Genomic DNA, 27,084 nt, shown 5'->3' on the forward strand with positions numbered 1-27,084 from the left:
CCTTCTTGTCTTCACTGTGTCATTTGATGGGCTGAAAAGTCATGGCTGGAAGTACAATTCACTGATTTATCATGAGAGAAAAACATTGTTGAATGACTGATATATTTAACATACAATCTCAAGCGAAACAGGATGTTTGTTTCCTTTGGTTGACATATTAAACTTCATTGTCGATGAGGATTCTCGAGGGAATCATCATCATTTTTTATCCATTTGAACTCTGATCTCGATCAAACTTTAAGCTTATGTTCTTGGGAATTAGGCATTGAAGATTTATTTTTTTGGATTTGGATTATAGCACTATCGTTTGTATTTGACAATTATTGTTCAACCACGGATTAACTAGGTTTAAAAGATTTATCTCGCAAATTACAGATAAACTGTATAATTAGTTATTTTGTAATCTATATTTAATGCTTCGTGTATGTGCCGTGAGATTCGACGCGATAGAAAATTTTGAAAAAAAAAGATTTTAGGTGAAACTAAACGAGGCCCTACTATAACGTACTATCTTGCATCTTGCACATATTTAATGCATACATGGGCATATACTTGTGGGGAACGTATCATGTGCAACCCAGCTTCGTGTGCAACCTATGCAACCATCAATTAAGACCACATGATTTAGATCCAACATCCGAGATTTTTTTTCACTTAAACCCTTCCATCTGGATACACACGGGTTATATTTAAACCCACGGGCGGAGGGGTTTAAGTGAAAAAAACCTCAAACGTTGGATCTAGATTTTGTGGCCTTAATTGGTGGTTGTATAGGTTGCACACGAAGCTGAATTGCATATGATACGTAGGCATACTTGTGTTTCCATCACATTCACCAAAGCTAAAAGGTATTATCATGGACACATGATTCTCACATATATGCCCAATATTGAAAGTATTCGTTATCTATATATTCTCTATTTTGTTAGTAGAGATAGAAAATTTATGTCTTTTAAAAGTTTTCGGCCTTTCTAATTCACGTGTACTAATAGATTAGAGCTATTTATTAAAGGTTTGTCTAGAGAGCAACTCTGAAAATATCTTTATATCATTCTTAATTAATAGAAATAGAGTTTTCGAAAGTCCCCAACAACTTTTGTAATTGAATCTTTAAATATTTCCATCATCCATTTTGAATTTCCCAGTAGCAAAAAAATAAAATAATTTTCCCTTAAAATGACTCTCTAAATGCTAATTTATTTAGAAAGTATTAAATTTTAGAATTTTTTATTTACAAAGTATTTTTTATTTATTAGAAAGTAAGATTTTAAAAAGAGCTCTTACCTTTCCAATTTTTTTTTTTAAGAAAAGCTCTTACCAGCTTTCCATATGCTTTGGCTACTATCCGATCCGACCCAGGCCACACCCATCTGGAGCTAAAACAACCCCAGGCCCGTATGTCTTCCCGCCGAATCCATTCCGTCCACGACACTGTGGAGGCCCACAACCAAGTCCTAAATCCAGTCCGTTGGACCAGCAGAAAACGCATCCACGATCGTCCGTCTCCGCCACCCCTCCTCGCCTCTCCGTTCGGCCGAGTCCAGTCTCCCAGTCCGCAACGGAAGGAGAGGAGGCGTCCGTCGACCGCGCAGGCGCAGCGCAAGCGTCGAGGGAAAATCGCACCAACCCGGGGGCGAACGAATCGTCGGAGAAGGCCGGGGAGGAGCTCTAGAAGGTGTGGGAATGGCGACGGGGGTTTCCCTGGCGGCGGCGCCTCATGTTGCTTCGGTCACGGGATCGGGGTCGGTGGAGGAGCAGGCGGCGGGGGTCGGCATCTTGCTTCAGATATCGATGCTCGTGCTCTCCTTCGTGCTCGGGCACATCCTACGCCGCCGAAAGTTCTACTACATCCCCGAGGCCAGCGGCTCCCTCCTGATCGGTGCGTACGCGTTCCCCGCCCGCCACCTTGATCCTCGCAGTTTTGTTTGCTAGAATTTCGAAATTCCGATCAGCACATTCGGAGCTGGGGATTCTAAAATTCAAGTGGCAGGGGGATGATAAGATAAATGCGACTGGATCAGTTGGTGTCTGGGGATGTTATGAGTCCGGCTATGACAAATGCAAGTTGCGACGTGGAGCGTTCGGACAAAGCAAATGTTCATCCAGCATAGGAGAGTTCAGTTTTTCTTTTATTTGAGAGATAATATGAGAGTGTTTTTAAGGGTACCTTGGGCTCGATTAACAAAAAAAATGCACGCATCATACTGTATTGTTCCATTAGTATATCTACATTTTTAGATCGCAGCCTTCTGATTCTACTATCATGGCGTGTCTAGCTGTAATTTGTCTGCGCTTTGCAGGAGAGAAAATGAGCCTTCACCTTGGAAATTTACACTGAAGGATGCTTGTTATCCTGATCAACTATCTTGTTGCTGCTAGAAACTGGTTTAACTTTTATGATAAGTGAAGGTTTAAGATGAATGTAGCATTTGGATGGATTACAATATTACTAACACTATTTATTTTCTATCTACGAACCTTAAGAATAGAACCTCTAGTAACATGGGTCACTTTTAGAGTCAGATAATTTGTTGAGTCAACGTTCACTTTCACACTTCAGTTACTAGATATTTGGTCAGTTAATGCCACATGAAAACATATGGGTGCTTTTTTCCCTAGACATGTCAATGTGCTCGATCTATGACAGGCCAATGTCTTTGCATTATTCTCAGCTGGTCTTGCTTGTTAATTCAATAATGTTGTTCTAATGAAATCGAATGCTACTGCATTTTTTCTTAAAACAAATAATGTCTGCTTCATGTGACACGTGTTATGCACTTGCTAGGACTCAGGAGTTAATGTGTTTACCTATAAAACCTAACACATGCATTCAAATGTGTTTACCTATAAAACCTAACACAGGCATTCAAATGTGAGTCACGAGTTGCCAAGTTGATTATTGACTTAGTTTTCTTAATAATATGACTTACTGAGGGCCTTTAGGAGCTTTCGCTTTGTTACTTTATTTTATTAAGGCATGTACCAGAATAACAATAGTCATGTTATCTTGAATCGATACTGTAAACTACTGAAATGTTATACAAGTTTCTTCTGGTAAACTGAAGCTTTTAATTGCACCCTGTACCTGATGAGAAATGAGAAATCATTTTTTTTGTGTGTCAGGGATGATTGTTGGAGGACTTGCTAACATATCAAACACTCAGAAAAGCATCAGGTGTATATGCTACATCTCTTACTCCTTTTGGTTGACCAAATAATCCCCACAAAAACATTGTTGTTAGTTAGTTTTGAACATTGTTTGATGTTTCTTTCCTTTTGTCAATTCAGGAGATGGTTCAATTTTCGGGAGGACTTTTTCCTTCTCTTCTTACTGCCTCCAATTATATTATATCCTTGATTGTATTCTGCTTTTATTTCTTATTGCTCATTGCGGAGATTTTTCATGTTTTACTTGACTGCATCTTACCCAGTCAGGATTCAGCTTAGCACCAGTAAGTGTTGGATCCTGAGGCCCTTTAGATGCTTAGCATATCAGGAACAGTTAATCATTATATTATTATTTATTTTATAGAAACCATTCTTTTCGAACTTTGATGCTATCATAACATTTGCAATCCTGGGAACCTTCATCGCCTCCATTGTTACCGGTCTTTTGGTGTAAGAACCCATTTCAATTGCATCCATACGTTTTCATACTTATTTATTCCATTGACAAATGCAAGTAATCTAATTTACACCTGTGTCAGCTACCTTGGTGGGTTACTATACATTGTCTACAGGCTCCCACTGGTGGAGTGTATGATGTTTGGTGCTCTTGTATCAGCAACTGATCCTGTGACGGTTTTGTCTATATTTCAGGTTTTTGCCACCACTTATCAAATACAAAAAGAATTTGTGCATGTTTTGGGCTATGTTTTTGAAAGGAAATGTTTTGGGCTATGTTGAAACAAATTCTTACATGCCTCTCATATCTACTGCTATCTTGAAAGAATGTTTATGAAATTGCAGGAGCTTGGTACTGATACAAATCTATATGCACTGGTTTTTGGAGAATCAGTTTTAAATGATGCTGTATGCAGAAACTTTTCCTTACCTCATACCCATTTCTTTAATTTTTTTTCTACTGATGCTTATAAAATTCTCGGTACCCTTCTATGGTCTGTCATTTAAGGTGGCTATATCCTTGTACAGGTGAGGATGTGCTTCTGAGTTTTTTTTATTTCTTATTTGAATAATCCTATTTTGAATAGCTTTACCTCTCAGGACTATGGCATCTATGAGGACGCACCATTCTGGAAAGAACTTTTTCCTTGTAATTCTGAGGTTTCTTGAAAATTTTGTTGGATCAATGTCATCAGGTATTTTATAGTTCTTTATGTACTCCCTCTATATAGGATTTAGAAGTCGTTTAGGATAGCGACACGGTCTCCAAAACACAACTTTGACCTCTTCTTTTTATAAAAATATTTAGGAATATATATATACACACACTTTTATGATAGTATTTTTCAAGGAAAATCTATTCATATAATTTTCACATTTGTAAACTCAACAATTTAAAGTTATTGATGATTTATATTCTCAATGTTTGACCCAAACCCTGTCCAAAAAACGACTTCTAAATCCTATACGGAGGGAGTATATCAGAACATATTATGAGCAGCCTATAACCTTAGTTGTCTTAATCAGATTATTCCCTCTCATTTTTATGATTGCTTGTAAGCATTTATATGTTGTTTCACATTTTATATTGTAATGACCTTTTCTCTTGTAGGCATCGGTGTTGGACTGATTTCCGCTCTCATATCCTTTAATCTAATTTTACTTTATAAAAATGAACATGATTAATCTTGAAAGCTGTGTGGGAGGTTTGGCTTCTTTTATAGTAAGTCTTGTTCACTCATGGGGAAATTTTTAGCACATACAAGCTGAGGCTCACCCAAAAAGGGCTGACAGCTATGTAGACTGCAAAAATCTGCACTAGATCTTAAAAGTCCCCCCTCCTCCCAAAAAAAATATAAGACATCCTTTTTGAACCAGCACCACTTAGATGTGTTTTTGTACTTTTGTCAAGTCATGTCTCAACTTTGCCAGTCCTTAATTCGGTCGAACCTCTTCAAGTATGCAGCACTGGGCGTTGAGAAGTAAGTACAAGTTGGCACTTGTAGTTTGTCTGAAACTGGATCTCATCACATAGACAACTAAACTTTGTACCATTTTCAGCCTTCACAATCTGGAGAGTTGCTTGTTTGTGCTTTTTCCATACTTCTCGTAAGCCTTATTTGAACTTCATTTTTTTATGTTTTTTCTAAAGGTTTCTATTAGTTACCATCATATGTATTAGGTACATGCTAGCAGAAGGCATTGGTCTATCTGGCATTGTTTCTATTCTCTTCACTGGTATTGTAAGTTCAACTCCAATAATTTACCATGGATCTTGTTCTAGGCTTTTATTGCTGGACTCAAAAATACTTCCATTTATCCTATGAGTTGTAGCTGCATTCAGTTTCGCGAACCTAAATTGTTTACTACTTCCAGGTGATGAAGAGATACACATTCTCTAACTTATCAGATGATTCTCAGCGTTTTACAGCTCGCTTTTTTCATCTTCTTTCTTCACTAGCAGAAGCTTTCGTGTAAGTCAGGCTGTACTTCAGCTTGCATATGCAAACAACTCTAGATGATGAGTTGGCTGTGCTTCTATTCAGGTTCATATACATGGGAGTTGATATTGCAATGGAACGTCAAAGCTGGTCACATATTGGATTCATATTTTTCTCAATTGTATCCTTCTGTTGGATTGAACCACCAAACTTCTACTATGCACTGTACATAATGAAATATGACATAATGAAATATGTTTCTATTTTTTCTGTTGCTTCCTTAATCTGTTGTTTATCATTGACGTGTAGATCTTCATACTACTTGCAAGGTATCATTTGGCTCATCGAAATCCCCTCCCCCACCCCTCTATTTTCTGTGTTTTGGATGTTTATCAACTTGATTGACTGCTTTTGGAAAATGCTTTCCAGTTTCCACTTTCTTTCTTTTTTTTTCAGTTTCTCATATCGTTTTGATTTTGAAGGGCTGCAAATGTCTTCCCTTGTGCATACATACTGAATTTGGCACGACCTCCACATTGCCAAATACCTAGGCAATATCAGCAGGCTCTTTGGTATAGTGGTATGTGTGAAATAAAACATGTTCACTTTCGATAATTCCGCCATAAACTATGACGTCATACATTTTCATGCTTCCAAGTACTGATGCTACTTCTTCAGGGCTTAGAGGAGCTATGGCTTTTGCCCTCGCTCTTCAGTCTGTTCATGATCTTCCGGATGGACATGGCGAGACAATTTTTACTGCTACCACATCTATTGTTGTTCTAACTGTAAGTCGCTCGGTGTAATTCTTTCCACATTATATAAAATGAACTTTTTTTGAAAGTAAATAAAAATGAACTTAGAATATCTGTATGGAAATGATTTGGATGGTATGCCTCTGAATTTTGTGATCCTACATAACAAGGCCTTGCTTCAAATGCAAAATTTTACTTGATTTGAATTGAATTTATCCTTTGGAATTCTTTCAAAATTCTGGCATAAATAACCCTTGCATGGCAATATTCAAGGTACTCCTTATTGGTGGCTCAACTGGAACAATGCTTGAGGCTCTACAGGTAGTTGGGGACAGCAACCGTTATCGCCAACTGTATGAGGTAACTTCTTTTGCAATGTGTAACAACAATTAAACACTTTTATTCTTTTCGAGTCATCTAGTACATTGTAACCTTAATGCCGATTGGTACAAAAAAATATACACACATTGCATTTCTTGCACCATGGACCCCCTCCTAGTGGTTCTCTACAGAAATGCACTCTATTTGCCATCTGCATAGAAAATTACAAACACGCGAGGGGTTGTGATCACCATGTTGTGGTTTTATTTTGGTGCTTACAAGCGGACCATTAATGTTGTCCAATGCCGCAAATTCAAGTATTTTATTTGTATTTAACTTTATATACCATGAGTGTTACTGATTCTTTCTGTATTATAAATGCCTTGCTGGGTAACTGTAGGAGAATTCTAATGGCGACGACACTGGTTACATGGGACAAAATTATGATGAAGGAGCATCCGCTTCAAGCAAAATCAGATCTAAACTTAGAGATCTAAGGAGAAGGTGAACTAACTAGCTCTTGATTGAAATGCTGCTGATCTCGTTTGATTTTTTTACAACCTCTAGTTTTTTATTTATTGTGTTAACCTATTACACTCTGGTGATTCAATTATCTTATTTATAACGCAGCACCTCGTCTTTCGCTTTACTGGACAAAAATTACCTTACTCCTATTTTCACTTCGCGAAATGGAGACTGCGATGATGATAGTACTACAGAAAGTCCCAGTAAGAGAACTCGTCCCTGTAATTTAGATACTCTTTTCTTAAGCCTTGTTTGGATGTTATCGTAACTTGAACTAAATTCCACACCAATCCACTCTAACATATGCAATAACATCCAAACAAGGCCTTAAAGATTTTCCTCACTTCATTTCCATTCCTTATTCAACATCTACAAAGTGAACCTTTGTTAAGTTAACTTGGGACTAACTATAGCTCTTGGATGCAAATGCAGATGAAGAATTGACTGTATCCAGAGGCCCTGGGGATTTGGAGGTACATGATTGATGACTGCAGATATGAAGTGCTTATCTTCCAGGAATCTACACGATACCCCTTGTACCTTTCTCGGCGACCAAAAGTGGAAAGTGCAACCAGACATTCGAACGTAGCATTGCCATTATTATATATTAAGCTACAAACATTAGTTAGTTAGGATAGTTCGACGTAAGTAGTCTTTGTACGTAGAGTTACATGTAGGTGGAATTTATCAGCCTTGAAATTCTGTTCTGGTCCGTTCCATCAGAAACTGTGTGTATTGTGCACCTACAACAGTAGTAGGTCCCTCGAAATTGAATTCGTCTAGAATTTCAGAATCGTGTCGAACTTTGTGCTAAGGCCTTGTTTAGTTGACTCCAAAAACTAAAAACTTTTTTAAGATTCCTTATCATATTGAATCTTACGACACATACATGGAGCATTAAATATAGATGAAAATAAAAACTAATTGCATAGTTTGCTTGTAAATCGCGAGACGAATCTTTTAAGCCTAGGTCTTGTTTAGTTCACTTCAAAACCAAAAACTTTTTAAGATTCTCCGTCACATCGAATCTTGCAGCACATGCATGGGGTATTAAATATAGATAAAAACAAAAACTAATTGCACAGTTTGCTTGTAAATTGCGAGACGAATCTTCTAAGCATATTTACTTCGTAATTGGACAATGTTTGTTAAATAAAAAAGAAAGTGCTATTGTGTCAAAATCCAAAAACTTTTTGATCTAAACAAGGCCCTGGTTACTCCATAATTAGACAATGTTTATCAAATAAAAACAAAAGTGCTACAGTGTCAAAATCCAAAAACTTATTAGATCTAAACAAGGCCTAAGTGCTGCGTACTTGCGCCAGTTTCATGATGGGAATTATGTTTCCCAATATTCCGCAAGCAGAACATTTTGCCTATATTTGTGAATTTGTTTGAAATTCTGAATCCCAAATATAGTCCCTAGAAATCAGTTTCTTAGAGCAAGTTAATAATACATCCGACTATAAAGTTTTTTACAACCTTCTCTTAGCTCACACATATAATAGTTATATTTTCTTATTAATATACGGCTCACATGTCTCTTCTATAAATTTTTTTGGTTCTTGTGCCTAAGCCAGTCTGTTTCCTCTCTCTCTTCTCTCCTCCACCTTGGTATTTAGCCATCTTATAACCTCTTACTATACTTATTCTTACTCAAACTAGAAAATACTATGTCTCTAAAAGCTTCAATTTCTAGAATCCATGTTAGTCACAACAACATCAATATCTATGACATAAAATTAGTATCTAATTGGGAACTAGTCTCCTTGAAGAAAGAATATGGTGGTCTAGGTCTTCCAAATCTCAGAGGTCTTAATATTAGTCTTTTGGCTTCGTGGTTGAAGAGATACAAAACTGATAGAGATAAGCTTTGGAAAGAGCTTATTGACTATAAGTATGATACACAGAAACCTAATATATATCTTCTAAACATAAACTATAGGTGCTTCTAGCTTCTTTAAAGGGTTTTATTTTGGCTGCACAAGCAGCCAAAATGGGCTGCAAGTGGAAAGTAGGTAATGATAAAAAATAGATTATGGGAAAATAATTGGCTGGGGTCTTCAAGTCTAGCCATTTAGTTTTATCCTTTGTATAGGATTGTGAATGAAAAAGGAAAAATGATTGTAGAGCTCTGGGATGGGGTTAATTTACATTGTACTTTTAGGAGGAATGTCTCTAATGAGCTGTATCAATCTTGACTTGACATAGTAGAATTAGTTGCTTCTATCCAACTATCAGATGAAGAAGATGGAATGATTTGGCAGTACAACTCTTCTGGTCTTTACTCCTCTCATTCCCTGTATAAGATCATAAACTTTAGAGGAGTTTAATCGCTTCATGTGTTTAGCTGCCTGGAATCTCAAAATCTCTCCAGGGTTCATTTATTCCTATGGTTAGTAATGAATAATAGAGCCTTAATAAGAGATAATTTAGCTAAATAAGAAAGGTTGAGGATGATATTTTCTGTTGATTGTGTTGTGGCGAGACAATGCTGGAAAGTAGTTTGTGATATTTTTGGGGTATAAATAGTTGTTGATCTATTTAATGTTGGTACTTACTGGCTAAGCAGTAAAAAGAATTGTTTGCTAAACATAATTTCTTCTGTTGTTATTTGGTTTGTTTGGAAAAATTAGAAATGATTTTTGTTTACAGAGGATTGGTTGGAGAGGCATGGAAATGCTTCTTTGCAGGATTGTTGGTCTTTTATTGAGATGGATGGCCCTCTGTCTAGCCGACAAGAAGGGCTTTATGAAAGAATATATAGACAAGATCAATTTAGCAACAAGCAAAATTCTGTGGCTTCCTTTGTCTCCAACCAAGCCACTACCTAAAGATACAGAGAAGCAGTAAAGAAGAGGTGTTTGAAAACCACAAGTCATTGAAGGCTATAGAGAAGGTGAAAGGAGGGTAGGAGCTGCCGTGATGGAGTTTGCTGAACACTTCCCTACTCTAATCAGTGTGTGTGGGGCTTGCTGGTCTAGTTCCTTGCTGAGTGTGTTGGTCCTACCGTCTGTGGCCTAAAACATTTTTAGAGGTTCCTTGTTGCCTTTAGAGTTTCTGATGTTAAAGTCTCTTTTAGTCCAGGTGGACTTTTAGCTTCTTAAAACTGTGCTGTAAAAGACGCTTGGTTTTTCGATGTCAATTGAAAAACCGGGGTAATAGCCCTTGAATTCTAAAAAGAAAATTGATATCTTATAAAAATATATTTTATAATAAATCTAAAGGTATTAATTTAGTATTATAAATTTTAGCATTTTTTTAAATTTGATTAAAATTTAAAATTTTGACTCGAGACAACTCTAAGTTGAAGGTTTCAGATAGAGGGAGTATATCAACGTTCCAACCAATTAATGCCAATACGCCTTAAGACAATTGCAATAATGGAAACCTTCCATACTTGGTGGGCCAGAAAGAACGCAAGGCCGACGATGGACAACATGCCCGCGAGGCCCAACCAGCAGCGAACGAACGAGTCAATGCTCCAGTCTCGCCGGCTTCTAGGCCCATGTGGAACATTCCAGAACTGCGGCACCACATAAATACTCCGCTACCCCCAACCTTGCTGGCCGTCTCGATCCGAAAACCCCTCCAACCCTAGCCGCCTCCTGCAAGCTCCAGAGCTCAGGAATCAGGGCGCCATGGCGACGGACACGGAGACCTTCGCTTTTCAGGCTGAGATCAACCAGCTGCTCTCCCTCATCATCAACACCTTCTACTCCAACAAGGAGATCTTCCTCCGCGAGCTCATCTCCAACTCATCCGATGTAAGTTATCCCCCCCGTTCCATGTCGAAGTCTGGATGCATCTCAGTGCGTTAGTGTTTAATAGGTTGGATGCGTTACTGTTTGTGCTGTGGTGTCATTACACACTGCGAGATGTTCGATCTTTTCGGCAGCCAATCCGAATCTGTGCATCTCGCGCTTTCTAAGCGGTTAGTGCTGATTCTGACGCTTGATTTTGCTTTCGGACTTCTGTTTTTTGTGCGACTTGTGCAGGCGTTGGACAAGATCAGGTTCGAGAGCCTCACTGACAAGAGCAAGCTCGATGCGCAGCCGGAGCTGTTCATCCACATTGTCCCAGACAAGGCCTCGAACACGCTCTCCATCATCGACAGTGGCATCGGCATGACCAAGTCCGACCTCGTCAACAACCTCGGTACCATCGCCAGGTCCGGGACCAAGGAGTTCATGGAAGCCCTTGCTGCCGGCGCTGATGTGTCCATGATTGGCCAGTTCGGTGTCGGTTTCTACTCTGCCTACCTCGTCGCCGAGAGAGTCGTCGTGACCACCAAGCATAACGATGACGAGCAGTACGTCTGGGAATCCCAGGCCGGTGGGTCGTTCACTGTTACGCGTGACACATCCGGGGAGCAGCTTGGCAGGGGTACTAAGATCACACTGTTCCTCAAGGACGATCAGGTATGCTGGAAGCTGGATCAATCAAAGCTCGTTATTATGCTTTCTGTTGCAATGCATGATGTAATAGTGTTCTAGTTGCATAATCAAACTATGCCTGTGTTTTGTCTAGCTGTCCTTTAACTATCCTGTACAACTTATACTGATAGTACTACAGGGCTTCTGGTTACTAGGAATTGTTCCTTTTTATACTAGACTAGATAGATTACTGTTATGTGTTGTCTATTAGTCCTAAGATTGTAAAGTTCAACTAAGATTCTAAAGTTCATGAGAAATATGGGCTTGTGCAGATGTAGACTTATGGATCATGGATGCAAGCACCACTTGTTTGCATCTTTAAGTTGACCCAAAATTTGCTAAAAGAAAAATGCCATCTCCACCTCACTATTTTATGGGGGAGGGGGATGAATTTAAACGGCATGCCACTATCATTAGTTAGCTGATCCGAAGTAAGCCATGGGTAGAACACTTGCATTCCCATGTATAATATTTGGGGTGTCGTTTCTTCTAGCTTACTTGGCTCATCTACATTTACCTTGATATTCCATCATATACACATATCGTGGAAACAGTTCAACACACTCTTCTGCAAATTGTGATCTTAATTATAAGCCAACTTGCGTATGAGCGAGATGTTTCCCTGCAAATTAGCACTTGTATACTGAACGCAACATCAAAGTTTGTTTATAAATATTTGTTTAAAAACTGTGATACGTAAATTAGTTGGCCTCAAAGTAATATGTTTATCTATTGAAGTGATCATGTAACTGTGCCCTGTTTTTTTTTTGGGGGGGGGGGGGGGGTGCTATTTTGGGAAATGTTAGTTTTTATATATGCTTGCTTTTCTGTATCCATTAAATATATGCCAAATATTCCTTTTCCTTTTAAAGAAAAATAAATTGGTTAATTATTTATAGAGCTGTTAAACAGTACAAACTACATGCTCTTATTCTCTTGTCACTAATTGGGTCATTGATTATTCAGAAACGTGTTTATTATTCTCTGTAATGAAGTGCTTTTCTGTGAAAGCTGCTGGTGTTACTTGTACTCATCTTTGAACTTACCACTTGCAGCTGGAATACCTTGAGGAGCGTCGCCTCAAGGATCTGGTCAAGAAGCACTCTGAGTTCATCAGTTACCCCATCTCCCTGTGGACTGAGAAAACAACTGAGAAGGAAATTTCTGATGATGAAGATGAGGAAGAGAAGAAAGATGCTGAGGAGGGCAAGGTTGAGGATGTTGACGAGGAGAAGGAAGAGAAGGAAAAAAAGAAAAAGAAGATCAAGGAGGTTTCTCATGAGTGGTCGTTGATCAACAAGCAGAAGCCCATTTGGATGAGGAAGCCAGAAGAGATCACGAAGGAAGAATATGCTGCCTTCTACAAGAGCTTGACAAATGACTGGGAGGAGCATCTGGCTGTGAAGCACTTCTCTGTGGAGGGTCAGCTGGAGTTCAAGGCTGTTCTCTTTGTTCCTAAGAGGGCCCCCTTTGATCTCTTTGACACCAAGAAGAAGCAAAACAACATCAAGCTCTATGTGCGCAGGGTGTTCATCATGGACAACTGCGAGGAGCTGATCCCTGAGTGGCTGAGCTTCGTTAAGGGTATTGTTGACTCTGAGGACCTCCCCCTGAATATCTCTCGTGAGACTCTTCAGCAGAACAAGATCCTGAAGGTGATCCGGAAGAACCTTGTGAAGAAGTGTGTTGAGCTCTTCTTTGAGATTGCTGAGAACAAGGAGGACTACAACAAGTTTTATGAGGCTTTCTCCAAGAACCTCAAGCTTGGCATCCATGAGGACTCACAGAACAGGACCAAGATCGCCGAGCTTCTGAGATACCACTCCACCAAGAGTGGTGATGAGCTGACCAGCCTCAAGGACTACGTGACCAGGATGAAGGAGGGACAGAACGACATCTATTATATCACTGGTGAGAGCAAGAAGGCAGTGGAGAACTCCCCCTTCCTGGAGAAGCTGAAGAAGAGGGGCTATGAGGTCTTGTACATGGTTGATGCCATTGATGAGTATGCTGTTGGTCAGCTCAAGGAGTTTGAGGGCAAGAAGCTTGTCTCTGCCACCAAGGAGGGTCTGAAGCTTGACGAGACCGAGGACGAGAAGAAGAGGAAGGAGGAGCTGAAGGAAAAGTTTGAGGGGTTGTGCAAAGTCATCAAGGAGGTTCTGGGTGACAAGGTTGAGAAGGTGGTGGTGTCTGACCGTGTTGTGGACTCACCGTGCTGTCTTGTCACTGGTGAGTATGGCTGGACTGCCAACATGGAGAGGATCATGAAGGCGCAGGCTCTGAGGGACTCGAGCATGGCGGGCTACATGTCGAGCAAAAAGACTATGGAGATCAACCCAGAGAACCCTATCATGGATGAGCTCCGCAAGCGCGCTGAGGCCGACAAGAATGACAAGTCGGTCAAGGATCTCGTGATGCTGCTGTTCGAGACTTCTCTCCTGACCTCTGGCTTCAGCCTGGATGACCCCAACACCTTCGGGACCCGGATCCACCGCATGCTCAAGCTCGGTCTAAGCATCGATGAGGACGAGTCTGCTGAGGCTGAAGCTGAGATGCCTCCACTGGAGGACGACGCCGGTGAAAGCAAGATGGAGGAGGTCGACTAAGCCCGGATGCTTGTCGTTTATCCCTAGTTACTTGTGATAATCTTGAGCCTGACCTGTGATAATCTTTCGAGGATTTTGGCATGTTATCGGTTGTCCTGCTGGCCAGGCTATGGTTTAGGCGTTTAGCTGTTATGGTACTCTGGTTTAACAGTTTGTCGTTATCCGTAATGCTACTAGTATAGTACATGTTCAACGTGCCGCCCTGTCTTGCCGTTTTTTTACTATGTTTTTTTTTCGTGCTGTCCTGTCTTTGCTGTTTTTTACTATGTTTTTTTCGTGGCTTTTTTTTACTATATACTAATTGCTCGAGCAGCCTTTGTGTTCTTTAGTAAAAGATGCTTTTTTGGGACAGGACTCGGTGTTTTGTTGTACTACTCCCTCTGTCCCCTATTTCTAGCCTGAGAATCAATTCCTGGGAGAGCTCCCACCGGCCAACCTTGTAGTCATCATAACATTTACTTCGTGTGTGTTTTTCCTTTCCCGAAGTGTGTTTTTCCTTTCCAGAAGTATTTCCTTTCTCTCTCTCTCCCGTATTCCTAGTAGAAAAATGTTTTAGCGCCATTCTGTTAGTTTTGATGTGTGATTGTTCAGCTGGAGGAGTGAATGGCTGCAGTAAATAAAAAGACAGCACGTAACCCATCAAGCATTGTTTACTGTGTTGCATAATGGTGGAAGTGAATTAATTGAGGGCACTATGGGTATTTGTCAACTCTACTAAAATTGACTTTTTTTTGGACGGAGGGAGTATATAATAGGTAGAAAATGCTCATCAAAATTTGTTTAGAGAATAGGCCCGGCATGTTCAAAGCAGAGTTAGGCCTTGTTTAGATAAAAAGTTTTCGGATTTTGACACTTACTTTTGTTTTTATTTGACAAATATTGTTTAATTATGGAGTAACTAGATTAAAAGATTTATAGATAAATAATTCGTTTTCGTTTTTATCTATATTTAATACTCCATGTATTTGTTGTAAGATATGATACGATAGGAAATAAGTTTTTTGATTTTTGAGTGAACTACCTTACTATCTTTGCTCCATTCGCTGCCGTATTTTTTTTTTGTTGGCTAGGGAACAGTATTTTCAGCAGCCTCAGGACTGTTTATGTAGCTTCTGAAAAAAATCATAACTGAAAATATTATTCTATGAAGAAATCATAGCTGATTATATTATTTTCTAATTTATTATAAGAGAAAAATAGTTGCTGGTAGAAAAACGGAGACGTTCATATGTTCAGGAACATAGAAGAAATAGCTTATCGTATCATGAATTCCTGATGGTGTGTGATTACTACTGAAACCAAAGCATCCATGAAGTCTTCCCTATGGCTGTCTATATGCTAAAAATAGAATTTGTGCTTCTGCCCACGTGGACTGATAATACAATTAAGGTTTAGTTTGTGAAATTTTTTTAGGTTCAACTTATTGTAGTACTTTTGTTTGTACTTAAAAATTATTGTCTAATTATAGACTAACTAAGTTCAAAAAAATTGTTTCGTAAATTATATACAAACTATACAACTAGTTATTTTTAATCTATTTAATTTGATGTGAAAGAGATTTTTTAAAAAAGTTTTGAGACTAAACAAGACATTAACAGTACATGGCTACCTGCATTCCAAGACCTACTCTATATTGGCAGACCAAGGTAAGACCGTCTCCAACAAGCCATGCATACCATTACCAAATCTATTTTGGATCTTGTACAGTAAAAAAATAACTCCAACAGAATATGCAAAGAGGATACCTATTTTGGGTAGAAGGAGAAATGGAACCCAAATATGAGTCCTCATCCCGTCATCTCTCTCCGACCCAAATCCTTGCGCTGACGCTATGGTGGGCCCATAGGAGGTGTCGAGGAGCAGTTGGTGTGCCGGGTCTGCGAGGCGTGCCTGCGGCGAGGAGCCGCAGGTGCGACAAGGCAGGAGCGCAGCGGGGAGTCATGACGGGCGTCGGGTGGGATGGGGCTATGGGCGCAGGTGCGGAGAGCCGAGAGGGGCACAGTCACGAGTCTGCTGCGGGCGGCGCATACAGGTGCGGGCGCAAGGAGCAGGGAGGGGCGTGTCGCGGGTCCGCTGTAGGGGAGGTGCGGGCAGCGCTGTGAGGTTTTGTTTTGCGCTTGTGCTGTTGGAGAAGGGATGTTTTTGGGTGCGGGACCTTTTCTCTGTGGGCGACGCAAAATGTTGAATGCGTCTCCAGACTGTTGGAGACAGTCTAAGGATAAATGATAAATACTATAAAGAGGGGAATCCACACGAGGAGTTCAGCATGCAAGAAAATTACAAATCTTAAGGCTTTGTTTGGATGTACTTAGATTTGTATCAATCCATATGTATTTGGGTGGATTGAAATGAAACTTGAACTAAATTTCACCTTAGCACATGTGAATTCGACAACATCTAACCAAGGACTAACACACAGAAAAATGATACATGCCAAGAAAACACAACTCAAATATATCAAGTCCAAATTGCTTGCTGAGTTTTCACGTGGCTGGCACACATATCACTCCCACACTGTTGACAATAATGCAAAGTCAAACGTTCACAAAATAAGTTTAAGGCAATAGTCTCGGAGGAACAGACGAATAATGCCATCAAAGAGTCAAGTATACTAAGACATCTTATTTCTTAGAGTTAAAATCTAGGAGGCTTCCACTTGTAAAGCATTTCACAGTTCTACAGAAGTAGTGCACAAGAACGAACAATGCAAGGACATTGCAGACCTATACTTTGGAGGTTCTGTTTCTAGGTATCATCCTTTATGCAGTGCAAGAAACATCGGATAATTGGATATATCATATGGGCTCCCTACGTGCCTACGTCACTTGGACTTCCAGCACATCGCAATGTGCTAGACACAGGTAACGACAAAACTTTCATAGTTGTGTACTATCAACCACATTTTTCTTGTCAAAGATCCAAATAGCTCTTCACATGCTCCGTTGTTGCCTAGGTGGCATAAAGGAAGCAAACAATGAATCCCATAACACCACCAGAACTGTCTTTTAATTTTTCACTTTAAAAATTGATAGCCTTGCTGAAGCCAATCCAAACCAAGTGACCTCTGTCTCTTTCCTAATTCTTTGCTCTAATCATCATGGTTTGTCCTGGTTTTGACATGAACAAGGTTTGTCATGATCAAGTCTACGATAATTAAGTTACTTCTTTTCCAATGCTTAAGGTACTAAGCAAATGCACATGCCCTATCTATAAATGTATTCATGAGAGCACACTGCCACGAACGCTCAAGGCATACAGATTCATCTAGCATTCACGATACAAGGAAAGGATGGGCTCACAGAGCTGTGGTTCTTGCTATGTGAAATCCATTCTGGACAGGATGAAGCCCAGATGCCTGGAAGGAAAGCCGCGTCGCTGTGAGAGCAGCACAGCCAGTAGCAGGGCAGAAGCAAGGCAAGACACTCTTGAAGACATCCTGTATTCTCCACAGAGCATCGAAGGCGACGCACTTGGGGCACCGTCTCCTCGGAGGCATTCTCCAACAAAGGTCTGCCCACTTAACATGGAGTGCTCTTATGAGAACAACTCTCCAAATGTCAGGGAGAGCTTCTCCATTGATCGAATGTCCCTGAGGAGCCAAAACAGTGTTGTCAGGAGGGTTAGCTTCAGATTGCCTGACGAATCTGATGTCTTCATCATCCCAGCGCGCAGAGATCCTGACGAGTACTCCACTGATGATGAATCCACAGAGGATGTAAGTGAAGAAATTGATCCAAAGAGACCTCATTATGTAATAACTAGATACTATTAATGTCGCTCCTCTGTGCAACATCAAGATGACTAGAAGAAATGAGTAACACAGAAAAAAACTAGTCACTGAATAGATGGTTGCCTTTTATCATGGAATATACCATATGCCACTTTAGGACTTGTCAATCATATTCCATTCCATGCAGGACTGCATGAGCATGAGTATATGCACTTTTATGTATTCCGCTGTCCAGTTCCCCAAAGTTTTGTAATATACAGTTCTTCGACCTTGTTTTGGAAACTGGAGAATGTCTAAGAAAACGTTCTATGTTTTACAGACTCCAACTTGTGCAAGTACCTTTCTCGTCAAAATGTTCAATTAGCTGTACAAAGTTCTGAACTTCTGGTAGAAAATAAATAAATAAATAAATAAATAAATAATGGAATTACAGTCAAGCAGTACACAACAGACATATCTATAACTAGTAGGCATCTTTTTTCTTTAACACAATAATCAGTTCCTAATGTTAACATACATTCAGTAAATCAGGGCCCAAAAGAGAAACACCAACTGTTCTACTTACATACACTTATCTATATTCAGATTTGAAGCCTTCTGTTAGAGCAACAATCTTTGAATTTAGCTTAGGTTGCAGCCTGGAAACAGCCTGATGAATATCCTACAAAATCATCAACTGGGTCAGATTAGTGGTGCCATTGACAATTTTGGTCAGATTAGTGGCCACTGACAATGATTTGGATCAGATACGTGGCCATTGACAATGCTTTTATGGGTTGGCTACATACCTCAAGACTATATCGATTTGAGAAATGAGTGAGTACGATTGTTTCGTTCCTGAACCACTGGGAATGCTCCATTATCTATACACGACATAGTGGGTGTAGGTTAGCAACTGGAGCAGTAATCATTTCTTATATTCATCAGGAATTCCAAAAGGCTCGTCGGCAGGTGTAGGGAGTATCAGCATGGAAATTGTCACCTCAGAAAGATGCATGTGGCCATGTTCCCTAGCATGCTCAACATCAACATGGTCATCTAGGAACGTTGCCTGCAGAGTGTAAAACTATGTTGGTACTAAATAATAAAAAGGCGAAGAACTTCAAATTGTTCTTCATGATTCATATTTGAAGTACATCTGATGAATAAGCTAGTGAAATTATTGTTTCATTTACAGTATGTAAGAACAAATACTGGATGGATGCGTAAAGACAATACCTCAGTTATGAGAACCTTTGCTCTCAGGGCATCTGCATTTCTTGGGTCAAGAATAAAATCAGACTTTGTATCTCCTGTGAAGGCAACTTCTGGGTACAGTATCGTATCTGTAATCTAATATTAAAATGTGTGGTGAATACCATGTGGGAGATATTCCTAAGCAATAGGGCCAGTTCAAAAGTACAGCACAGCTTACCTCAGTTCCTGATTGCTTCAGTTTCATTATTTGACTACCCTTCAAATGAGCATACTGTTTTTTCAACTTTCTTCGAATAGAGTAGATGACATAACCCTTTACACCATTCACGAGATGGATAATGTCAATAAGCATTAAATTGTGACCAATAACAAAAATACATGTTTGCTAGCTCTAAGGAGCAGTACCTGGCTAGGTATAGCGTGGTATGTCTGAAATGGCCTGGCAACAAGATCATTACGTATTTCATATGTCTCTCCTGAAAGAAGTTAAGTTGTTGCATTATAAGGAACAAGCAAGCAGAAAACATTCAAGACAGCAGCGAAGCAATATCCATACCCAAATCAAGTGCAACTAATTCAACTTTCAGCTCAATTTGACTCATCCTACGATGGACTTGAAGCAGATCCTCAACATCATCCTTGATGCAGGGTGGTACAAATACAGTAGGAGGCTTCAAGTTGTAGAGGCCACGGGTCGCTATGTACATTGGAAGACCACCCTGCACGATCACCATAGCAGAAATTGATGTGGTAAGCATCAGTTCGGCACTGATAGTTTTATAGTTTTGTAAGAGCTGGACTCAGCAATGGCACATGTAAATAAACCAAGTAAAAGCAGAATTACGGCCTCGGCCTGCAAATACGAAAACAGGGCCCGTGGCGCTCACGATGTGGTCGAGGTGGGCGTGGGTGATGAAGAGATAGTCCTGGCTGACGGCGAACTGCGGCCCGCGGCCGATGTCGAACGCGACGTTCAGCGACGGCACGGTGACGCAGGTCTCGTGCCCGCCCACCGAGATCCCCTCGACGGCGTACCCTTCCACCTCCACGCCCTTGCGCTGCACCTGGGCGCGCGCGCGCCGATACTCCTCCTCGTCTGCCAGCGCGCGGTCCAGCACCGACAGAAGCCCGCCCCCCTTGCCTCCGCTTCTGCGGCTGCCGCTGGTGGCGGTGGAGGAGGAGGACTCCACTGGCTTCCTAGCGGCGAGGGTCTGGAACCGGGAGCACCGGGCGGAGGTGCGGGAGAGGGCACGGAGCGACGGGAGGGAGAATAGAGAGGCGGTCGCCATTTCCGGGCTGCGAATTGGGGAGGCGGGATGAACGGTGGCGAGTCGCCGACGGCGAGCGGCGGCGCCGCGAGGGTTCTGGGTTTTGGACTTTTGGTGAGCTCCAGAGCTCGGCTGGAGGATAACGAGATGTATTCGCATCGCAGCCCCTGTATTGTTGCAATATCCGCTAGCCCTCGCTGCAGCTGAGAGCAGAGGCAATATCCGGTGAATTATTAGTGGAGAAAAATGCCAACAAAATCAAGCAACAAAGTGACAACCAGGTACAGATGAAAGTAGAGCTCGTTTTTGATAAAAATAAAAACAAGGAATGACAAGTCGGCAACTAGATAAGTTGCTATGATATGACTGATCATATGATATACTGTCTTCGTTTTAAATTGTAAACTATTTTAGTTTTAGTTTTATAATAAATAAAGTTTGTTTAATTTTATTCATGCTTGTAGAAATATATATTACCCTCATATGATATACAGTGCTTTATCTAATGAATCTTGTTCTGATGTTGCACTTGTTTGTAGTATTTTTTTTATAAAAAAACTTGGTCAAATTAGACAAGTTTAACTTAGGATAAAGATAAGTGATTTGCAATTTAATATGGAGAAACTAGAATCAGAATCTAATTAAAATTACAAAACTAAATTATTATATACAGCCTCTTGATTGCTATTTATTTGGAAGGATCGTACGTGCATTACAGCTATGTACATGTACATCACCTGTTAAGTTCAAACTTTATCCTTTTTAAAAGTGCTGGCAGGAATTCCAAAGTTATATTCATAGAGAAGTGAAGCAAAATAAGTCTGATCATGAGGCTGAATACAAGGGAAAAAAAAAGGTGATCTCAGGAAAAGCTGAAAGATATATGTAGATACATGGTAAAAATTATGCACTTAAAAAACTAGAACAGCTTATAATTTGGGATAGAGGAAACTGTAGTACCTAACGATTCCACTTAGAGGCTACGGAATGGCTCCTATCTGTTGATTTAATATGCATATATACATACATACATACATACATATATACAGTGCACAGTTATTTACACATTTTTAAAAACAAAACACTGCGACGAATAGCGTTACTGTTTACAGGAATTTTACACTAGTTATCGGTGGCTGCCAAGTTTTGGCAGATCCAATCAGCAAACCAACTTCATGTGACAAATCTTCGTTGGTCTTGGATTCTTGGATAGGAGACAGAACCTCTGGCTCAGGGAACGCAACATTGCAGCTAACAATCATTCTTGAGTAAGAAGTGAGGACATATGCATCTATGACGGAGAATCCCTTGATGATGGGCAGCTGGAAGCCTTGCTCGAGATATGAGTTCACATAAGGTACAAACAAACTTTTCAGCAAAATCCTCAGCACGGTCTGCAAGCGTAACAACATTCATTCATATACTAGTAGAGAGGCAACATATGAAGTTTAATGCAAGATATCAAAGCAATTGTGAAATTTAAGTGCAACTCAACAAGCCATGATACTTGTTCATATTGAGTTAAACGACAATGCTCCATGCTGCCAAAACGGCAGTGTGTAGCATTTGAATTTAGAAAGATTGCAGCCTATGATGGCACCCTAAACCTCTATAACAGTATTTATTTGATTACAAAAAGTTATGGTGTTTCAATTAATTAGTGATCTCCAATATCTATTAGACTGCCAAAAAATAATTATATCTGCAATTTCTTATACCTACCCACATGCCCGAGTAAGTGATTTCAAAACTGCATTGTAAAAAAATTATAGTTAAGCAGAACCACCTGCACTAGACTGGTGTGGAGTTTGCCAACTTTGCTCCATTTCAAGGTAAATGAGAAATAATCCAATTTCACTCTCCCAACAAGATTATTCTCTGATACCGCTGCAGCTCCAGAAACAGCAACCGACTACAGAAGCAAAGACCATTTTCAGTAACTACAACAGTAAATGTTGGAAAACTGGACAGTGCATGCATTTTCAAGAAGATACAAAAAAGTAGAGTATAATAAGACCTCCTTATAAAATTAATCGACAATATGTCGAGCATAATCACACAGAACAGTTTAATTGGGAAAACATAAATGTGTATAAAAAATTTAGTTTCATTGAAAATTCTCATTGAGTGAAAAGCCTGAGATGCTTGAACCTAACACAAAACAATATTACTGTCAGATTGCAGACTCCAGAAACTGCAACATAATGCCAATCCAAATGAGTAGGAGCCTCTGGCTCCTCCTGATTCCTCAAAAAAAAAGGCACTCCAAATGGATTATTTTGTTGCTTGAGTGGCTTAACTAAGTCGTTAAAGCAAAGATGGATAGAATCTCACCACTGATATGCATGCAACTGGAACTATCTCACCAAAATCCAAGACATTAACTGTGACATCTAAGTCAACTGTGGCATCAATTCTACCCACATTAATCCTCACAGAGGGAGGCGAAACTGCAGAGATATTCAGTAGCATATCATCGTCAGGATATTCTCGATACAATCGAGGAACCAAAAATCTCCAGCTAGCAGTGTTCAAAAGAAACTGTTCAGGAACCTCGTCCACCATCCGTTGCAGCAAACCAGCCTGAATGATCAAAAGTGTAGCATCAATCAGAATATAACAATTACAGTTCAAAAAAGAAAAAAAAAGGATAAAAGGTCGAAGTCCACAGCTCCACATTGACAGTTAAGAAAATATTGTGCTTGTGACAAAAGAAAAGGAGCGTTTACTTTACTTGTACCTATCAAGAAAAATGACAGGTTCATTTATGAATTATGTCAAATGAATTAGAACATACCTTGAAGTAGAGAGCTGAAACGGAGTTGAAAACATCTTCATCCAATGAAATCCAAAGCATTCTCGAGGAGCTCCCAAGAGGTAATGCAAATTGGGTATTTCCAAGAAGCATGTCTCCGGGAGCAGTTTCATCCGATGGAATAAATAAGCCATCTATATCAAACTCAACAGAGGAGCTCTTGAATAGTGGATCATTAACAAAAGTCACATTCATTGCAGCAACGCTATCAAGATCAATTTTCTTTGGAAGGTTTCCCAGGAAAGAGTCAAGCTTCAGTGCACCTTCCATTACTTTGTTCTCAATTGCATTTTCCACTGATGATCTGATATGATTACTGAAACTATCTATAAACCTACAAACAGTAAGCAGAAGCAACATCTCACACATGTCCTCATCAGATTCAAGTAAGATGCGGACTAAAATTCATTTAAAAATAAATCAGGTTGGTTCAGGAACAAATAGAAGTACTCAAGAGGATTCTACAGAATTTTCTATCTACTGTAACAACAAATGAAAGTAAAATGAGGTTGAGATGCAAAGATATGTGAATGATTTCCACTTCTTGCTGACAAAGGAAAATCCAATTTACTGAGTGCACCCTCAAAGGAATTAACAACATTGTGCATATACAACAAATCGGGAACCACATACACTTGATAGAACCAAGATGCTCCTCCACTTAGTGTTATGTCTAAGTCCTCCATATTACAGCTACATTCTGTAACAGACAGCTTGATAGATCCATTCTGATTCTTCATGACCATGGAAACACCAACCTCCATTCCTTCAACCTTAGCAAAAAAGTATCTATGAATACTTCTTGTACCTTCATATACATACATGTGAAACATGTCTAGTATGTAGAATACAGTTGAAGTTACAGGATGTATAAGAACAGCTGGGCAAGGTATTAAGAATAGTAACGACATAAACTCTGAGTCCAGTTAACTTAGCTGCTTGTACTTGTTTCAACATTACGGTTTCAAAAAGTACGCGTAAGTCACATCTTTTGCATTGCTGAACAACCAGCTTGTTACTGAAAAACTGTCACTATCTAGGTGCCTTCTATAATTCAGTTTTTATATACTCATAACACTATCACTGGGCTGAAATGTTTGCCTAGTTTTATCTTACAGGACAGATTACAGACTGTCACCTTGTACTGAAGCTAAGTATAGCATTATGCTGCTAACTATAATTTGCAATGTCTCATTTCATGAGAATGTGCTCATAGCAAGATGGTAGACCTACAAGTGGAGGCCCTGGTTCTCACAAAAAAGGCCATTGCTGTCTTTTCCCTACGGCTGTGGCATGGTGGGTAGGAGCGGGCTCTCAGGTCGGGGCTTTCACTCCACCTTAAGTGCAACGTGTTCTGGATGTGTGTTGAGTGTTTTTTTTATACTATCTCATATTTCATAGAACATACTCCCTTTATCCCAAAATAAGTGCACACCTCACTTCTCGAGGAGTCAAATATCTTTAATTTTGACTAAGTATAAAAAAGTAATCATATTTATGATGTGTAACAACTAACAAGTATCATTAATTGACATTAGAACATACTTTCATAATAATTTTATTTGGAGATACAAACATTGATGTTATTCTCTATATGCTTGGTCAAATTTAAAAGGGTTTGACTCCGTGGAGAGCGAGATGTGCACATGGAGGGAGTAATAGACACTAAAGAAGGCACATAGGTAACCACTCTGTTTTGTCTTTATTACTTATAAGGTACTCGTATACCATCTGGAGAGCTGAAGCTTGAAAGTACCTTCAGCACCACTCAATTTGGCAGCATCATGGATTCTAGAGTCTTTATATGAATCCCATTTTAAACATAGTAATAAGTGTGAATTACTTGCTCACTTCTTAGATGATTGATTCTACTTCTGACAGAAAATAGATATTCCAAAATTGTAAGCGTTGCACGATCAGTCTCTACTTGATAGCAAAAAAACGATGCATATATCTCATACCCAATATTAAAAAAACGGCCAGTATCATATGATTCAATTAACAGCTACCAATCAGCAAGCCACGTCCCGAGGAACATAACTGATGGAATATCGGCCAAACAGGAGTCCCATTTATACCTGGATCGAAGCATTCCCGCTGTCGGATATGGTCACAATCCAGGCGCTGTACGAGTAGTTCCACTCCATGGTGAGGTTCGCTCTGGCCAACGAGGCGGCCACGACAACACCCGTGTCCCCGATAGCGACGGTGGAGTTGGTGACGGCGAGGCCGTTGAGCACAATCCCGGATGCGGCCACGCGGACGGTGCCCACGACGGTGCTCATGGTCTTCTGGATGTCCGGCACGTTCAGGGGCGTGAGGGTCGCGACGGCACGGGACACGAGCAGGTCCTTGGCGAAGTCGAGGCCCGACTGCGAGATGACGACGGAGATGTGCGACGACGCGACCGCGGGGGAGGCGGCGGTGAACAGCTGGAGGGTGACGAGAAGGGGGAAGAGGAGAGGGGTCCCCATGGCGGTGAGGAGATTGAACCTAGGTTTGGGGAGATGGTGACTGAAGTGGGAGTGGCGTAAGGGGGACGAAGACAAGCGCCGCGGCGGGGTGGAGGTTTCGAGCTCGCGGCGGCGGTGTCGAACTCACGGCGGCTTTGAGCAGTCGTCTTCTCCTGGTTTGGTGAGAGACGTGGAGCGGGTTTGGTTTCGACATTGCTGACGTGGCCGCTGGCTAGGCCGCAGCCCGCAGCGGCATGCCTCGAGTCCCAAATGCTAGTCACCTTCTCACCGACACGTGGTCCCATTTCATAATTGCTGCATCGCCCCGTTTGTGACTTGTGAGGCCTTCCAATTTTTTTCGTCATCTCAAGTTAGATCTTTAGTATAACTAGGTAGGATGTCCCCGTGCGTTGCTACGGGACGGTTAAACTTTTATACTAAAATACATAGATCACACGATAAAATAACAATATTAGACAATTAAATACTGATATTAAAGTGATATTTAATATAAAAGGCAAAGTCCATAAAACTAAAGTCACAGAGAGCATGGGTCGCAAGCTAACAAATTCTAATGTTAAATCGACTAAGATAATATATTATATCGGTAGAAAGAAATCTCTAATATTTATTTTTCATGAGCCAATAAATCCATAAGTTCCGCAGCATTGGTCATTTTCCCCTCTAGGATCATGCCCATCGTTGCTACAGATCATTTTATTCCTATGATATTATATCATACCCATCTATTCTTGCTTTTATAGTCACTCTTTGGTAAGTCAGCCATCAAGTGCATATATGCAAATATCAACGTAGCACATACCGGAGAGAAAGCAACATAGAAATATATCTACAAGGATTGATAGTAAATGATGCTCAATTTAGCTAACATGTAAGATAAATAAGCCATTAGCATCATAATGGGAACTTTATAGTACCAAACACCAAACTACAAGAGGAGGATGTCTCATCTTGGCTTAACACTTGCAAGGTGCAAACCGAGTCAATTTGCACATCGTATCGTTTCTAATATAATTTACATGGGGTTACGTACTCAAAATATAAGGCTATAATAAATTGTTTACACACAAAAATCTCATCTCTTGGATGTGTTATGAATTTTCTTTTTGAGGATGAACCTCGACTTGCACCTAACCTTTTGTGTGTCTTGTCTATTAGCAACACACCCAAATATTGTCTTTAAGGTGAAACTTTAGCACTATTGGATGATCTTGACTCTGGCATGGTCATTGACAGGTCCGAGGGAGGTCTCCAATCTCCATCTTAGTTCCCGTAGTGTGATCAAGTATCATGTTGACCTGCCATATGAAGTGAAGTGCTATGCAAGGACATTCATACAAAGCAGATCAGCTTCACAGAGCATCTATCCACTCATGACTCAACCAATGCACAT

At 40.2% G+C, this 27,084-nt stretch overlaps 4 protein-coding genes across 8 annotated transcripts; 2 read left to right on the forward strand and 2 right to left on the reverse strand.

Annotated features, from left to right (window-relative positions):
- On the forward strand, positions 1,502-8,011 carry LOC8063770 (sodium/hydrogen exchanger 6). The gene is made up of 22 exons (XM_021452078.1): positions 1,502-1,879; positions 3,124-3,175; positions 3,289-3,348; positions 3,428-3,452; positions 3,533-3,618; positions 3,708-3,819; positions 3,970-4,032; positions 4,133-4,152; positions 4,225-4,319; positions 4,736-4,764; positions 5,074-5,105; positions 5,185-5,232; positions 5,306-5,366; positions 5,500-5,597; positions 5,670-5,745; positions 5,874-5,893; positions 6,047-6,144; positions 6,243-6,352; positions 6,593-6,679; positions 7,041-7,144; positions 7,271-7,368; positions 7,598-8,011. Exons 1-22 carry the CDS (start codon positions 1,684-1,686, stop codon positions 7,648-7,650), a joined length of 1,623 nt encoding a protein of 540 aa, XP_021307753.1. The 5' UTR covers positions 1,502-1,683; the 3' UTR covers positions 7,651-8,011.
- LOC8055854 (heat shock protein 81-2) lies at positions 10,723-14,431 on the forward strand. Its single transcript, XM_002460388.2, has 3 exons — positions 10,723-10,932; positions 11,164-11,586; positions 12,657-14,431. Exons 1-3 carry the CDS (start codon positions 10,807-10,809, stop codon positions 14,205-14,207), a joined length of 2,100 nt encoding a protein of 699 aa, XP_002460433.1. The 5' UTR covers positions 10,723-10,806; the 3' UTR covers positions 14,208-14,431.
- LOC8055856 (tRNase Z TRZ2, chloroplastic) lies at positions 17,171-20,597 on the reverse strand. Of its 5 annotated transcripts, none has more exons than XM_021452394.1 (9): positions 20,022-20,597; positions 19,691-19,853; positions 19,540-19,610; positions 19,352-19,447; positions 19,156-19,269; positions 18,920-18,988; positions 18,726-18,800; positions 18,507-18,598; positions 17,171-17,796 (listed from the first exon to the last, which is right to left on the reverse strand). In XM_021452394.1, the coding sequence occupies exons 1-8, from the start codon at positions 20,559-20,561 to the stop codon at positions 18,509-18,511; spliced, it is 1,218 nt and encodes a 405-aa protein (XP_021308069.1). In that variant the 5' UTR covers positions 20,562-20,597; the 3' UTR covers positions 17,171-17,796; positions 18,507-18,508. The 5 variants fall into 5 exon arrangements, with proteins under 5 accessions (XP_021308069.1, XP_021308068.1, XP_021308067.1 ...); XM_021452393.1 differs by having other exon boundaries at positions 17,171-17,899; XM_021452392.1 differs by having other exon boundaries at positions 18,503-18,598.
- LOC8064213 (putative BPI/LBP family protein At1g04970) lies at positions 21,247-25,927 on the reverse strand. Its single transcript, XM_002462512.2, has 6 exons — positions 25,296-25,927; positions 23,851-23,990; positions 23,200-23,551; positions 22,737-22,985; positions 22,189-22,314; positions 21,247-21,796 (listed from the first exon to the last, which is right to left on the reverse strand). Exons 1-6 carry the CDS (start codon positions 25,689-25,691, stop codon positions 21,509-21,511), a joined length of 1,551 nt encoding a protein of 516 aa, XP_002462557.1. The 5' UTR covers positions 25,692-25,927; the 3' UTR covers positions 21,247-21,508.

Source organism: Sorghum bicolor, chromosome 2, assembly GCF_000003195.3.
Source record: "Sorghum bicolor cultivar BTx623 chromosome 2, Sorghum_bicolor_NCBIv3, whole genome shotgun sequence".
NCBI classification, from domain to species: Eukaryota; Viridiplantae; Streptophyta; class Magnoliopsida; order Poales; family Poaceae; genus Sorghum; species Sorghum bicolor.

Coding starts and splice junctions, on each gene's coding strand:
- LOC8064213 (XM_002462512.2), bottom strand. CDS start 25,691: ATGGGGACCCCTCTCCTCTTCCCCCTTCTCGTCACCCTCCAGCTGTTC. Junction 23,991..25,295: donor GCGGGAATGCTTCGATCCAG/GTATAAATGGGA, acceptor TTTTTTGCTAAG/GTTGAAGGAATGGAGGTTGG. Junction 22,315..22,736: donor CAGTTGCATGCATATCAGTG/GTGAGATTCTAT, acceptor TTGCTTCTGTAG/TCGGTTGCTGTTTCTGGAGC.
- LOC8063770 (XM_021452078.1), top strand. CDS start 1,684: ATGGCGACGGGGGTTTCCCTGGCGGCGGCGCCTCATGTTGCTTCGGTC. Junction 1,880..3,123: donor CAGCGGCTCCCTCCTGATCG/GTGCGTACGCGT, acceptor TTTGTGTGTCAG/GGATGATTGTTGGAGGACTT. Junction 4,153..4,224: donor GTGGCTATATCCTTGTACAG/GTGAGGATGTGC, acceptor TTTACCTCTCAG/GACTATGGCATCTATGAGGA.
- LOC8055854 (XM_002460388.2), top strand. CDS start 10,807: ATGGCGACGGACACGGAGACCTTCGCTTTTCAGGCTGAGATCAACCAG. Junction 10,933..11,163: donor TCATCTCCAACTCATCCGAT/GTAAGTTATCCC, acceptor CGACTTGTGCAG/GCGTTGGACAAGATCAGGTT. Junction 11,587..12,656: donor TGTTCCTCAAGGACGATCAG/GTATGCTGGAAG, acceptor TACCACTTGCAG/CTGGAATACCTTGAGGAGCG.
- LOC8055856 (XM_021452394.1), bottom strand. CDS start 20,561: ATGCGAATACATCTCGTTATCCTCCAGCCGAGCTCTGGAGCTCACCAA. Junction 19,270..19,351: donor TGAAGCAATCAGGAACTGAG/GTAAGCTGTGCT, acceptor TTTTAATATTAG/ATTACAGATACGATACTGTA. Junction 18,989..19,155: donor CAAAGGTTCTCATAACTGAG/GTATTGTCTTTA, acceptor TACACTCTGCAG/GCAACGTTCCTAGATGACCA.